Source organism: Arthrobotrys flagrans (assembly GCF_004000055.1).
Source record: "Arthrobotrys flagrans strain CBS H-5679 chromosome Unknown unitig_3, whole genome shotgun sequence".
Lineage (NCBI taxonomy): Eukaryota > Fungi > Ascomycota > Orbiliomycetes > Orbiliales > Orbiliaceae > Arthrobotrys > Arthrobotrys flagrans.
In genome coordinates, this window is record NW_027137547.1 from 4,761,517 (window position 1) to 4,776,434 (window position 14,918).

General features: G+C 48.0%; 4 protein-coding genes across 4 annotated transcripts; 2 read left to right on the plus strand and 2 right to left on the minus strand.

Moving 5' to 3' along the window:
• Positions 1–194: 194 nt before the first annotated feature.
• On the plus strand, positions 195–2,015 carry DFL_002784 (uncharacterized protein; the record flags this gene model as incomplete). The annotated part of the gene is made up of 1 exon (XM_067631622.1): positions 195–2,015. The coding sequence occupies one exon, from the start codon at positions 195–197 to the stop codon at positions 2,013–2,015; it is 1,821 nt and encodes a 606-aa protein (XP_067494150.1).
• Positions 2,016–2,974: 959 nt separating this feature from the next.
• Positions 2,975–7,392, plus strand: DFL_002785 (uncharacterized protein; the record flags this gene model as incomplete). Its single annotated transcript, XM_067631623.1, has 10 exons — positions 2,975–2,995; positions 3,089–3,220; positions 3,292–3,461; positions 3,525–3,660; positions 3,721–3,911; positions 3,967–4,758; positions 4,819–5,711; positions 5,766–5,985; positions 6,050–6,462; positions 6,524–7,392. The coding sequence occupies 10 exons, from the start codon at positions 2,975–2,977 to the stop codon at positions 7,390–7,392; spliced, it is 3,837 nt and encodes a 1,278-aa protein (XP_067494151.1).
• Positions 7,393–8,268: 876 nt separating this feature from the next.
• Positions 8,269–9,555, minus strand: DFL_002786 (uncharacterized protein; the record flags this gene model as incomplete). The annotated part of the gene is made up of 4 exons (XM_067631624.1): positions 8,269–8,419; positions 8,924–9,085; positions 9,246–9,303; positions 9,450–9,555. 4 exons carry the CDS (start codon positions 9,553–9,555, stop codon positions 8,269–8,271), a joined length of 477 nt encoding a protein of 158 aa, XP_067494152.1.
• Positions 9,556–10,627: 1,072 nt separating this feature from the next.
• On the minus strand, positions 10,628–13,859 carry DFL_002787 (uncharacterized protein; the record flags this gene model as incomplete). Its single annotated transcript, XM_067631625.1, has 3 exons — positions 10,628–12,441; positions 12,515–13,288; positions 13,367–13,859. The coding sequence occupies 3 exons, from the start codon at positions 13,857–13,859 to the stop codon at positions 10,628–10,630; spliced, it is 3,081 nt and encodes a 1,026-aa protein (XP_067494153.1).
• Positions 13,860–14,918: the final 1,059 nt, after the last annotated feature.

The window sequence follows — 14,918 nt, forward strand, 5'->3', positions numbered from 1 at the left end:
CGGCACACCTTTTAGCTCTTTCAAACCTCATATTCCGGCAGGCAAGACTCATTAATATCTTAGCCTAGCTGTGGCAGTAGGAGGACAATAATAAGACATACTGCTAAGTTCTGGCAGGAGCTTGCATCAGAATTTCAAGAAAAAAAAAGCAAAAGAGTCTTGTGCTGCATACCCCTCACTTTCAATCGCGCGCAATGGCATCGAGACCGAATCTCTCGCAGCGCAAGTCCACATCGTCAGTTGCTCAACTGGCCAAAAATAACAATGAGGACGGTGACGTAGAACCCTCGACATCGGCCCCCAAACGACCCTCCAAGCAGTTCGTGGTCCACTCACGCCATCATCGAGTGCCTTCCGGCCGCAATCTGAAAAAACTTGCAGCCACCCGATCCCATGGTGACCTTGTCGCATTAGCCCAAGCTGCCGCCGCCCAGCAAGCAGCCCAGCAAGCAGCTGCAGCGAATCAAGGATCGAAAGCACATTCCACCTCCCCAGTCCCGCCTTGGGAGAGACTCAAAGGGAAGGAACCGCGACAGAGTGGTGGCCACGAGCTGAAGAAACGGTCCAAATCTCACCCTAAACGATCACTAAGCAACCCTAACGCGAACTCTAAGAAGGCCAACTTTGAATTTGCCAGTGCTCCAGGAAGCTTTGACGACTCTGCCGATCAACTAGCACAGGCCGAACTCGAGGACGCGATGAACCAAGACGCTGCCAAGAACGCATATATGGGGGGCCAGTCGAAACCCGTAACTCCGACGCAGGCTGACGTCCCCGACATATCGCGACGCGCACAAGCAGACGAAGCACCATCACATCTCCCAGCTGACGTGCCTTCGGCAGCCGAAGAAAAGCAACAGCATGCATCGGCAGCCGATTACCGAAGAACTGCATCTTCGGACCACATTAAATTCACGCCAGCACCGGCGAAGCCTGCGCCTCCTGCAGCAGTCACATCAGCTTTAACCAATGGCAACCGTATTGAGACAATTGGCGGCACTGACAGTGCCGATACTACTAAAGTGAACACTCCGGCAACCCCTCAGAATGTGTTAACTCCAAAGTCTGAAACTCAAAAGCATCCTCGACCGTCTCCGCCTTTCCATACCACAAACCACCCAACGGCAATTCCTCCCCAAGTGTCCACTATCACTGCCACCACCCATAGCGAGGGAAGGCGAAGCATGTCGTCAGTATCGAGTGGACCCGCGCCCCAACCTGTTACATCCAGGTTTATTAGCACCTCTTCATCTCCAAGTGGCGCTCTTTCATCTCCCTCGTCGGTTCGCGAGACACCTATGAAAAAGCGCCCATCACTCTCTTTCGAATCTCCACCAACGCCACATGCGACGCCACCATCGCAATCGACGCCTCTCTCAACTCTTAGCCATGAAGCGATCCTCAGAAAACCCGGCAGCACTAACATCGGTGCCGGCAAGCCTCTTCCAAATCGCACGCAAACAAAGCTCTTGCTCCAAAGACAAAGCTCACAAGCGGAGTGGGAACAAGAGAAGCAGAATCAGTTTCAGAACGGACAGTTGTATTATCATAGTCACTCCAGAAGAGGGAGTATGAATATTGAAGCAAGTCCCGGAGGTAATGTGGTGGCAGCACCGCCGATGAAATTGCCAAGAGAAGCGATTAGAGAAGTAGAGAGGATTAATCGGGAATATGCGAATGTGAGGAGGTTCGTGAGCCCTGTTGGAGAGTCGGTGGTTAGGTTGAAGGGGTATATAAAGACCAATCGGATTCCAAATCAACAGCAGGGCAGAAGGAGCTTGGACCGTGATGGGAACGGGCCAGACAGTTTGGGATTGAGCCAAAGTCTTGGTGCAAACGCGGAAGGGAGAGGAGCCAAGGCTATGGTTGGAGTTAGTGGTCATGGGAGTAGAGACGATTCTGGGGTAGTTGGGAGAAACTCTCTTGGTATGGACGAGGCGAAGATTAGGGAGCTATTGGTACATGTTTGGAATAGGGACGAGCCAGGCGGTAATAATTTGAGCTCGAGCCATTGAGGTAAGACTGTTTGAGAGGGAGTAGCTACGTCATAGGTCCGCTCAAGGTACTTTTACCTAACTTTAACGACTTTTTTTTTGTTTCTTTCCCCGTTGTTGATGATGACTTTGCAGTTGACATTCAAGATGAGGCCCGTTTCCCCTAATATAATCCCTTATAACTCTTGTTTTTTTTTCTTTTCTATAAAGTTCAGCGGTATGGTTTGATTTCGTTCACGGCTGGGAGAGGTGTTTGATTTGAGGAAGTTGGTGCATGGTTCGCAGAAGCTCTTTTGCTGTTGATGATGACAATTGCCGAAGCATATGCCTAAGGAGCTTGTCTCGTTTCCCCCCTTGATATCCCTTGACTTCTCTTTCTTCTTGTTTCCTGCACGCCTTTTGATTTGTCGGTTTTTGCATTGGATTTATCTGAAAATGTATTTATAGACGGTGTATTTTTTGGAATTTTATTAGTTAGGGCATTTAATGATGTTACGATCCTAAGATTATTATTACACCGTACTACCAACCCTATAGTGCATACCTGCAAATGCAGTTATAGGCTTAGACGTGTAATTATGTAATTTAGTAACATGATTGTTCGCATGGTGAATTTGCATCTCCCTCATGGTTGGGGTGCGGTTACCGGATGTGGAAATGGTGCGGCCGAGTTGTGTTGTGTGTGGTGCGGCATCTCCAGCGACACAGCAAGGTTGGCCCGTCCACCAGGAAACGGAACCCGCGCGACTTCTTCAAGGCCCCGTCAAACGGCCCGCAACTTTACCAACCTTCAACGCATTCAATAACGTCCAAAGGGCCTTGTGACGTCTGCTTCCCTTCACTCGCATTCCTCCAATCCTCCCCGCTCCACCGCCACTTGTCTGGATGTCCGACGAGCAACCGCAACAACCTGCCCCGCCATGCACCAGAGCTATTGTCGCACTGCTAGATCTTCGATAACCCAGACAAAGACAACGTAAATGGATGTCGATTGGCGGGAGGTAAGCTCTCGAAGTCTTCTTGGTTCCGGAGACAGGCCGTTGGCGGTGGTGGTGGGCATTCATGTGTGCTAATGGTGTCTGGGGTGGTTTTAGGTGTCCCGCGTCGCCATCCCGGGCCCTGTAGTGCCAGGTCCTGCAGGCACTCTTCACCGTGCGGCTCCCACACCTCTTACAGCTCTTGCTTTCGACGTCCACCAGGACCTCTTATGGACCGGCAATGATTCCGTAAGCTTCTTCCCTGGTGGAATCTAATGATTGCGATAGACTTTGGGGGCTAAACCTGGATGGTTATATAGGGTCGTGTCACGTCGTACTACGGATCAGAGCTTCAACGATACACGGTTTACAAAGGACATAATGATGGAGCGGTTCGAAACTTCCTCTTCAGCGACAGGGGTATCGTTAGCTTGGGATCGAAGAGTCTTCATATCAGCGCAAGGAGAGGGTTGTCCAAAGCCCATATCACGTATGTTTGGGAGCTTGTTTTATAGGTTTTGATAGAAGTATTAGAGACTGACTGTGAGGACAGGAATGATCGTATGCATGATTTACGGTGCATGAGCTATACTTCGAAGGGAACTTCAGAGATCATAGCTGGTGGCGCCGGTGGAGTACAACAACCTTTGCTAACGATCAATCTTGACCGTGGGACGGTTATTAATGAGGTATTAGACTTCACACCTTGGTCTTTGGTATTTTTTATACTAAGTTTATATGTTGAATAGATACCCTCCAATGACGACGTTATCGTGATGCGACGGGACAGGGTCATATGCTGTGGAACTGCGACTGGAAGCGTAAACATCATTGATCCGAACTCCTTCAAGATAATCAAGACGATTCGAGCCCACGGAGCGACCGTTTCCGATATCGATGCTCAGAACAATATTCTTCTAACCTGTGGCTACAGTTCAAGGTCAGTTAGGTTTTGTTTCTTATCGTGAAGAGCATTGAGTCTAAAACTACCACAGGCAAACGGGGTTCGTCCTTGATCCTCTTGTCAACATCTACGACCTTCGAACCTTTAGATCCCTACCTCCGGTCCCGTTCCCAGCCGGTGCAGCTTTCTGTCGAATGCACCCGAAAATGTCAACCACCGGCATCATAGCATCCCAAACTGGCCAATTTCAAATCATTGATATCGCAAACCCAAATGTTGTAAATCTTCGTCAAGCAAATGTTTCGAATTACATATCATCTTTGGAGCTCGCCCCATCCGGTGATGCTCTCGCTCTTGCCGACACAGATGCAATCCTTCAACTCTGGGGGAAGCCAGATAAGATCCGATTCACAGAACTTTCGAATCCTATTGAATGGCAATCCGTTCCTATGCCGCCTCCTAATGTCCCGGAGATGAACGACTATAGCTCGCTAGCGTCAGTTGGCATTCCATACTATCGCGAGCAATTGCTCTCAGCGTGGCCTTCCCACATGGTTTTTGAGGTTGGAAAACCAACCCCGAAAATCGACTCTGATATTCTGTCGAAAATGAAAATGCACGACTTTGTCGGGTGGGCACCTTATCATAGACGGACGCGAAGGTACCAAGTCGAATCGACGAAGGTCCAGGAGAAACCCGGGCAAGTTCAGGCACCAAGGTTCCGTAGTGAGAAGGCGAGGGAAGGTGTCTCGGACGATAAAATGGATGTGACTACGCCTTGGAGTGCCGTTGCGGCGGAATTAAGACCATTCGACGTCCCTGTGATGTACCATAAGGTGGAGATCAAGTACAGCAGGTTTGGCGTGGATGATTTTGATTTTGAGTAAGTTTCAATTTTTCGAGAGCATGAAAAACCCGTAGCTATATTAACGATACTTTGTAGATTCTACAACAAGACCAGGTACTCGGGCTTGGAGACTCACATCACGAACTCGTACTCCAATTCGCTTCTTCAACTTCTTAAATTCACGCCTATGATGAGGAACTACGCTTTACACCATACCGCAAGGAATTGTCTGTCAGAAACTTGCTTACTGTGTGAGCTTGGTTTCCTATTCGACATGCTCGACAAAGCCAATGGCCAAAACTGCCAGGCTACAAATTTCCTGCGAACCTTTAGCTCTATTTCGCAGGCCTCGGCCATGGGACTTTTCGAAGAAGGCATGCATCGAAGCAGCCAATCCCTGACGGCGATGATTCAGTCCTTGAATAGATTTCTGATGGAGAAACTCGCTACCGATTTTAAGGCCTGCCCGATCGAAGGTCATGACGAATCGGAACTCGAGAACGCTCTAATAACCTCATCGATGACCTGCATCAAATGCTCCAACTGCGGAACCGAGACCATGCGCCCAAGCAACAGTTTCGTCCGCGAACTCGCCTACCCAAAGAAAGCGAAGGCACTTGGCAGCTTCAGCACGGTATTGAAACATAGCATAGAACGCGACGGACAAACCCGAGGCTGGTGCGATAAGTGCCGTCGATACTTATCTTTGACGACGAAGAAAGTGGTGCATGATGTTCAACCTGAGGTGTTGATGTTTAATGCGGCAGCTGGGTCTCCGGAGTCGAAGCTTTACTGGGCAGAGAAGAACTGGCTCCCGCGAGAGATTGGGATCGTAGTGCAGGATAAGAAGTTTCTGTGTTACCAGGGGTCGGAACTTAATAAAATTAAGGAAAGGAATTCTAACATTGTGGTTTATGAGCTTGTTGGTCTGGTTGCTGAAATTACAGGAGATAACGATACGGCGCCGCATTTGGTGAGCTTGATCGACGGCAAGTGGGTTTCTTATCTAGTATATCTGGGACCGTACTAATGCTATGGCTTAGTTTCATTCACGGATCCTGGTGAAAGGAAGGAGAGCAACTGGCATTTATTCAACGACTTTTTGGTTAGGCCGGTATCGCAAGAGGAGGCTATGAACTTTGCACCATCCTGGAAATTACCCTCGATTCTTTGCTTCCAACAAAAGTCTAAGGGCAATGTTGTCGATGGTTCTTGGATGAACAACATCGATACGAGCCTTCTTTTCAAAGATTTTCCCACGGTGTGAGTGACTCCCTGTTAAATATACACGCCATTGTGGTTACTGATGGTATCTTATTTGATATAGTCCGCCGAACGACAATTGCCAACCGCTTTCAATTGAGGAGAACCCGGTTCCGGGAACAATAGTTGCCATCGACGCCGAGTTTGTGGCCTTACAGAAGGAAGAGATCGAAGTTAAAGCGGATGGTACTCGAGAGACTATCCGGCCCAGCCGCCTTAGTTTAGCAAGGGTCTCCGTCTTAAGAGGCAATGGTGAGGCGGAAGGTGTGCCGTTTATTGACGATTATATCCATACGAAGGAACTAGTCGTGGATTACTTGACCCTCTTCTCGGGTATTGAGCCTGGAGACCTAGACCCTATGGTTTCAAAGCATGCCCTTGTTTCTTTAAAGGTTGCATACAAGAAACTCTGGATCCTCCTGAACTTGGGGTGCATATTTGTGGGACACGGGTTGCTGAAGGATTTCCGTATCATCAGTAAGTTTGAGAGTTGCCGAAGGAGCATCGCATAACCACAAGTACTAATGAAAATGCACAGACATCCACGTCCCCAAGGAACAGGTAATCGACACCGTAGACATCTACTTCAAAAAAGCTCGACAACGTAAACTTTCCCTCCGTTTCCTTGCCTATTATTTTCTCCGCCAGAACATCCAAACGGGAAACCACGACTCTATCGAAGATGCCAACACCGCGCTCAGGTTGTATAAAAAATACCTGGAATTTGAAGACGCGGGAATCTTCGAGCAGATGCTTAATAATGTTTATCAGGATGGAAAGTTGACGAATTTTAAACCTCCCGGGGAGAATGAAGCCGCGCTTGCTGCTTTGCAGGCCGAGAATAAGACTGGTAACGCTAATACTACAGCTGCTGGGGGTACTATTACTTCTACGACTACCGCTACTGTCACGGCTGCCTCTTCAGCCGCTGTTACTCCGGCAGTCGTACCCTTGAACTCGTCTGGCATCGGAGGCTTTGGATTAGACGGAGCGGGAAGTAGACCCATCACACCGTTAGACGCTGGGATTGGCGTTGGAGGTGGCGTTATGCTTAGTAGCGGGATGAGCAACATATCTAGTCCACCACCGATGGTGAGGAACGCCATATCACCATTCAAACCACAGTTACAGATTCAACCACAACAGTTGATGTCGCAACCACCACCCCCACAGCCGATTTTCCACCCTCAACCGCCGCAACCGCAGCAGCAGACTCATCATAGGATTCATCAGCTCGGACATGCTGGTTTGCAGCAACAACAGCAGCAGCAGCAGCCGCAGCAGGTACATCAATCACAGCAACAGCAACCGATGCAACATAGGAGTTTTGCGAAGGTGATGGCCTCGCCGCCGCCACAGCAGCAGCAGCAGCAACAGAAGCGGAATATGCAGGGGAGGTGGAGGTGAAGGTGAAGTGTTAACGTACGTTTTGCTTAGACAATGGTTTTCTTCTTTTTTCGTATTGTTCTTCATGACCAGATGGGATGATGGGCGTTTCTTCTTTCTTTCCAACGAGCCTGTTTCTTTCATGTGTGATATTGGTTTTTTTTCTTCCTGTTAACGGCTTAGCAAGGAGAAAGTACAGCTTAGCGAAAGGAGAAAGAAATTAAAAACAAGTTAAAAAGCTTATATCTGTTAGGGTGTGGAACTTTGGGGTGATGGTGTCGTGACATTGCATAGACCGAGCTAAGAGCCTCATGACCACAACGAGATCGAGATCATTTCCAAGATCTCGATAAGAGCCGCAGGTACATCTACTCTATTGGGACGACAGTTGTTCAGCTCCAGGTACGTTTCCGAGTCACAGAATCAGAAAAGACAGTCACAGCCTTCGCAAGTACTTGGGCATCTGGTTTACGATATCATAGGTCACGGTCCGGGGATACCAGGGTGGTTCCCAATAAGAATTTAGGATTTGTCCCATAATTGTATTTTGCTTTCTGCGCCCCGATCGAGTAACGGCGGACAAGAAGTAATATACAGGTTTGTGCGATGTGTTTTTTTCCGCGGATTTAGAAAAAAAACAAGCATTTGTAGTAGTTATTTCCCCGTAACCAAAAAGACCAACCTAAGCCCCGAATTTCATAAAAAGTGATTGATTCCGGAGGCATATCCGCAATTCCCAAACCTTAAAAGAAAACGAAAAAAGCATTGAGTAGTGAGTGTGAACGTTGTTTGATTCCAGAAAACTGCGCCTGCGGCTTACTGTGTAAAAAGGGAATATCCCCCTAGAAGGCGGGTGCCTTTATTGTAAGACCCGCAAATTGTTATGGTCCATCTTAATCACTTCTTCTTCTTGCCAACCGGTGCACCCTCCTTGCCAGCACCTACTCTTACGATTGGGTGGCCGAGGTCGTCTTCGTCAACGTAGAAACCGGCAAGGTATGGTTCCGAGAGTTCGTCGTCTGCTCGCTTCTTGTTGTGCTTGTATATCCTGTACCACCATCAAAGAGACACCCCGTTAGCAATCGATCATCCGAGTGGTAAAATGGTATGGTGCGAATGTATTTTAGGCATGCGTATGACCTCCTTCTCAGAATCGAAGTGCGGGGTACATCCGGCATGGGTGTTGGTGGGTACAAGGGTGTCGTAATCGGGCCCCCAAGCTAACGCAGAGATGGCAAAAACCGGCTTTTCAGGATAAGGAAGCTAGAGGCACCCCATTTTCTACCGCCTTTGCAGGTAGGCTAAGTCCAAACCAGCATCTTGGTCTGCAGAGGAGGATGCAATTGGTTTTTCTTTCTTCCACCACCCCCCCGTCGATTGACGGATTTGATGTGCAACATTTGCAGTTTGCAGTTTGCCAGGGTATGATGGTCTGTGGTGTGGTGTGATGGTGCTGTGACAAACAGGTGGGTAACGTCGAAGCGAAGTCCGGCGGATGGATTGGGAATGGGTGACACCAATATACTAGTAGTGGGAAGAGAAGGCAACTTACGCATCGAAAACATCCTGGAAGGTGACGCCTTTGAGGTTTCTCGCGGTGATTGTCAGACCGGTCTGCGGGAAGAGAAGCTCGACGGACTTGAGCGGCGGAGTGGTGAAGAGTTTCTTGAAGAGGTCCTGTTCAGGGTAGTCTTTCGGGTGGGTGTTCATTTTCCTATTGGGGATTCCCAGCAACAAGAGTGAGTAACAAGAATTGCGTTGTTTTCGGAGTCAAGGAGAGCGAAGAGGGCAAGTTTCCGGGAAGAAGCCGGACGATGATATCATGGTCGGGTGATTGGCTTCAAAGCGGGCATTCAAGGGAGCCTTTAACTTACCAGTTGATTTTGGCGGCATCCTTGATCAGTTTCAGTTCGACCTTGGGTTCCAGTGCCTCTTTACGGTGGTGTTAGTATCCATTATCAAAATGATCATGTCCAGCCTCCCGTCGTGATCGTCACGGATGCATCATATATCACACAACAATGATGTATTATGATCACCACCGTTTACGATGAGATTTAGGTGGAAATGTAACTTACCGAATTCCTTTGCCGATAGAAGACCAGCTACGGCGGGTTTGCTCGAGCTCTGTCGTCGAGTCTTGAGGGGGCTGGATGGGGAGGCTTCTGTTACGTCGGCGGACATTATGAATTTGATAGAATTTAATTAAAGTAGAGGGATAAAGGGAAGCACTTTTTCAAACAAAAAGTACCAAGGCAGTTCTCAATCGAGTATAACAAGATGAAGATGATGATGGAGGAGGGAAGTGAAGAGGAGAGACGGTGAGGGGTAGCCGGCAGCTATTTAAACGAATTCACGGCATATAAATTACTTTTTACTTACCAAATAGATATTCGATATTAAGCTCGGACAGAAAGCGGTTCCTGTGGACGGAAAGGTGTCATGACCACATGATCGATTCTCCAACAGAGACAGTCCAACGGGCGACCAACAGGCCACTCACTCTCACTCGACCGGATCCAGCGGCCTCAACCTTGGCTGGGATGATCCAGACTGAACCTTCTTTTTGCTTTGCATTCCCAGTTATAACTTAGCCTGTATCCGTATGTATGCAAGTACTTGTTATCTGTGAGTATCTCCATGCCGTGTCTTGTGCATACTTCCTTACAACGTAATATAGCTCCTATAAATAAGCTACTTTGGGATTCTAAGCATTAGTATATACGGCATTTCATGGGCGTGACGAACGGTCGAACATTATGCAACGGTTAAACTAAACCTTAACAGAATATCCCACCCACCTTTTAGTTCGGTTATCAAGACAGAACAGCATTTCCTCGACATCTCCAACGGCCCCCGTTTCCTTTGTACGATTCGTATAAAGAAGTATAAACTTGTATATTTTGGCTGGTAAGAAGGTACCACGCGACTCAGCTGAAGGGGACCCCGGCTAACGTCACTTCAAACGGGAATGGGCAAATGCGGGGTACACAGCACACTAAACCCGTTTAACATTCTCACTTGCCAGCGCGGAATCCGGGGAAATCTGATACGATCAAACATAACTACAACACCAAACTTCCAACATTCTTTTGCAATAAACGGTATTGGTATTATTAAGTGGAAAGGGTGTGAGGAGATTGCTTTGCTTTCCCTTTGGTGTACAGTCTAGGAATACTAAATAACGCCAGTCCAAACGCTATCGCTAGATCATGCTAGAAAGAGTTAAAATATGGTATCTCTGATATAAAATCATCTAATCAGACGTCCATCCTGCGTCTTCGTATTCGAAATCATCTTCAAAATCATCGTCCGCATCTTCTGCCATATATTTATCTTCCTCTTCATGAGAGAGTAAACCTTGAGGAGATTGTTCGTTACTTTGCCGTGTATCAATATCAGCCTCAGCTTCGTCAACCATGAATCCGCCCCCAAGCTCTTCCGTGCTGTCCCTTTTCCTCTTCCCGATGTTCGTTGTTGATATCGGATTCGGTTCGGACCCCTCGACGAGAAATCCGCCGCCACCACCAAATATCTCACCGTCGAGAGCATGATCTTTCCCTTGATCCACCTTCTTAGGCTCTTCTGCTATAGGATCTTCGACGAAGAATCCGCCCCCACCTTCAAAGGCATGTGGGTCATAATATTCTCCCGTCTCAACTTTCCGTAGCTCAATTTCCGTAAACCTCGCTCGCCTCGCCCGAGCTTCCTCGAGTAGTCGTCTCTCTTCCTTCTCACGAGCTAGCTTCGCACCATCCCTCATCAATTCCCCAGCCATATCCTCAAGCTCATCTGTAAAGAACCCCCCGCCACCAACGTTCGAATCAGCAACAGATGTCATGCTCTCATGCTGCTCAACCATAAATCCTCCACTTTCGGCGGAATCGACCGTATGCGACGGGTATGAATTTTCCTCTTCTTCCTCTACCACCCCCTCTTCATCATCCATCGCATATTCATCTACCCTCTCTTTAATCCTCAACCCCACCAAAAACTTCCTCCAGAGATTAAGCGCCGTCAACCGCCTAACCTCAACCGCTTCTTCCTCCTGCTCCTTCTCGATATGTTCAATCATCTCCCAGATCCCTTCCTCACACTCAACTCCAGCCACGATCCCATTAATAACCGGTGTCGATTTGCCCCCATTCCTAAAATCAAACCCGGTAACTGCATCCGCCACAAACTCTCCTATCCCCAGAAAATCCGCGGCAACCCTCGCAAGTTTGTGAGGGATGTGAACGCCTCCTTCTGGTAACATCGACGGTACGTAAAGGTCGATGTTCCCGTAAGCGTTCTTCGGAACAATAGGTCCGATACACGGGTCCGGTTGATACACAATCGTTTGGAAATGCGCATACAGCCCAGTATCCATCCCATGACCCATATCCCCTGGTTCGTCAAGATCCATATCATCGGGATCCGGTGCGCGTCTTGCATTCCTTGCTTTCTTGTGCTTCAAAGGTTGCTCTCCGGCTTTGATTTCTCGACCAAGCATATACCATTGAGTGGCACTCTTGACTTGCTTGACGTGCTCTCTTCGGTAAACGGGTATGGGTCGCTTATTCTTCCCGGTCATGGTACCGCATTCGACCTTCGGATGAACAACTTCATTCTGCCGTAGCTGTTCTTCAATCGCGAATACCGGATGATTCTTCATAGCGGCTAGGCTTTTAGGAATTCCTTCCCTTAATACTCGATCGTTCATCAGTCCGTCTTCAAACTGATCTCGATCCGGGGCTAGATATTCAGGCAGAGTATATAACTCCAGCGCCGTTTCCCACCATTTTGCGCCGTCAAGAGTAGCTTCTACTCGGAGAGATCTAGTGTAGCTGTTATAATTTTTAACGTATTTCCGAGTAATGTCTCGGACGTTATTATCGTTATCGAATGCGATGACGTATGACATTTCATTTTCCCAATCCCATTGAGGTGGTTCGAGGTTTGTAAGAGGCCGGATGATGCCGGTGCCGAGCGGGTCGATCGTGATCCACGATTGGTTGATGACGTCGAAGACTTCGACCCAGTAGGTAGGAAGTGATGGGTCGTGGATTTGTACTTTCTTTGTAGTTTCTATCTTGCGGCCTTAGTATCGGGAAGAAGGGAACAAAATTAAAAGAATGAAAAGATAGATTGAGCGACCTACTTTTCTTCCCCTTCGGAGGCCTCACCACATCCCCAGTCCTCACCGGCGCCACAGGCGGCGCAACCCTAAAGTTCGCCCTCACCGGTCCCGCACCCCCAAAAGTCTTATTGGGACTCCCCGCAAACGTAGCAGTATCCACATCCTCATCACTCGTCCGATAATCATCCCTATCCTCATCCACAAACTTCATATCCGCCCTCTTCGCATCATCGATACAATACTTCGCCTTGAACTGCCAACTCAGCGGTTGTAAACTACAAACTATCCGTGCCTCTAACCCCATCCGTCTCAATAGTGCACAAAACAATTGGGCCCCTAAATCCCTCGAACCCGATAATTTCCTCGCAGATGATCTAAATTCCTTAATTCCCATGGGAATATCACCCCACATTTTATCAAATGAAGGGGGGGTATAACCCCATAACGCCTTTCTAGCACCGGGTTTTGAGATTTTATAACGACGTTTGAATGCCGCTGCGGCGTTGGAGAGACCTTGTTTGAGGATTTTGGATTGTTGGAAGGAAGTGTCGTTTAATTCTGCGATTATGCGTTTTTCGAGGATGGGGAGGAGGAGGGATTGGGATTTTAGATCGTTGCAGAAGGTGGAACGGAGGTGGAGGTGGGAGATTAAGCAGAGGAGGTGGAGTTTGTGGATTTCGAGACGGATTTTACGTTCTGCGGGTGTGGGGCCTCTTTTGACCGAAGATTTCGGTTTGGAGTACGTGAGGGTTAGGATTAGGGGTTCGGAGGGGGTGGGGGGTGGTTTTGGTTTATCTTCCAAGCGCAAGTTCATGTGGTTAGAATGTTATGGTGTACATACAACGAAGGTTCTGTGATTTGGGGGGGACGTACCGAGGGTACTTAGATCTACTGTTTCCCACTCAATGTCATCGTCGTCTTCGAATTCGTCGTCGTCGTCATCATCATATTCACTTTCACTCTCCTGCGCCTGCGCAGAAGTTTTTCGTGTAGAAGCCGGTGTCGCAGCAGGTACTTTCTCAGAACTTGCAACCCTCGTAGCAATTTCCACCCTTCCCGACGACGACGATTGTCCTCCACCAGTCGCAGAACTCGATGGTTTACTACCACCACCACCACTATCACTCGACCCCCCACTAACCGGAACAGCCACAGCAGGAGACCCAGTAACCCGCCGAGTCAACGGTTTCTTACGTTTCGGTGTATCAGAGGTTGACGATTGAGTATTACCATTTGCTCGAGATTCTCGAATATTACTGGCTAGCATATCACGGAGTTCGGGTGGTATGTCTTGGACGGCGGTTATTCTGGGAGGTTGTGAGGAGGATGAGCGACGGGCGGAGGACGGTGGGCGTTTCCGGTCCATGACGTCTGTTGCTCGGCAACTGGTGGGCTGCGCTGAGATGAGGTTCGAGTCGTAGTTGTTAGTTGAAGTTCAGGGCAGAGGATAAGGATAACTTGCAATTTCGAAATCTATAGTTCATACAACGGGAATTATCTATGCGACTTGGAATATAAGAAATTGAAAAGAGAAAAATGAAATCTCGGAAGGGGGTGGAGGGCAAAGGTGGGTGTATGAATTAGCTAACGTTAAGATTGTCGCGGGAGGACTGGGATGGATGACTAATCCGCTCGCTCACGAGCGCGTAAACTGTTGCCACGATGTCACATGGGATCCACCTGGCTGATATGGGTTGCGAATTCGAAGATCGATCGGGACACCGATAATGTTCCCAGGTAAAGGTGTGAAGATTAATTGAAAGAGAGTTTGATGAATTTTAGGGGGGTAAGATACGTAGCAATTTCTACTAGTTCACAGGTGTCGAGGTGTCGAGGTGTCTCTTGAGCTTTCGAATTAATTCTTAGGAAGCAGGGTTGTATTTATATTTAGAGTAAATACAAACATTTGGATTAGTAATTAGGTAGTTAATTATATAAAATTATACCTTAGTAACTTCTCATTAATTACAAAATGGAAGTCCGGGGTTTAAAGAATCAAGAGCGTGAATGTTTAACACAAAGTCGACAAAGCGAGGTCGAGAAACAAATTTCAATATACCTGATTACCAGACAGAATATGTCGACATACTTGAGGTGGGATAGCATAAACATTTGCATATATATTAATCGAAAGCACCTCGAGAGCGGTTTTAGAAAGCACTTTTGAGATTTCGGAACTCTTACCCGTCCGAAGCCTAGTTGAAATTATTAGGTGGAGGCGGAGGGTATTTAGAAAGCTGAACAAGGGGTTTATTCGGAACTACTATCGAATATTGTTTTCGAGGAGTTTGGATATCATTGTATCCAAGTTGATATTCTTGGATTTCTTCGGATAGGTGATCTGGTTTCCTGTAATTGACGTCTGGTAGCTCGTGGAACTGGACCGTGGGGCGGATTGTATCGAGTTCGCTGCCCGTGGAGGCGG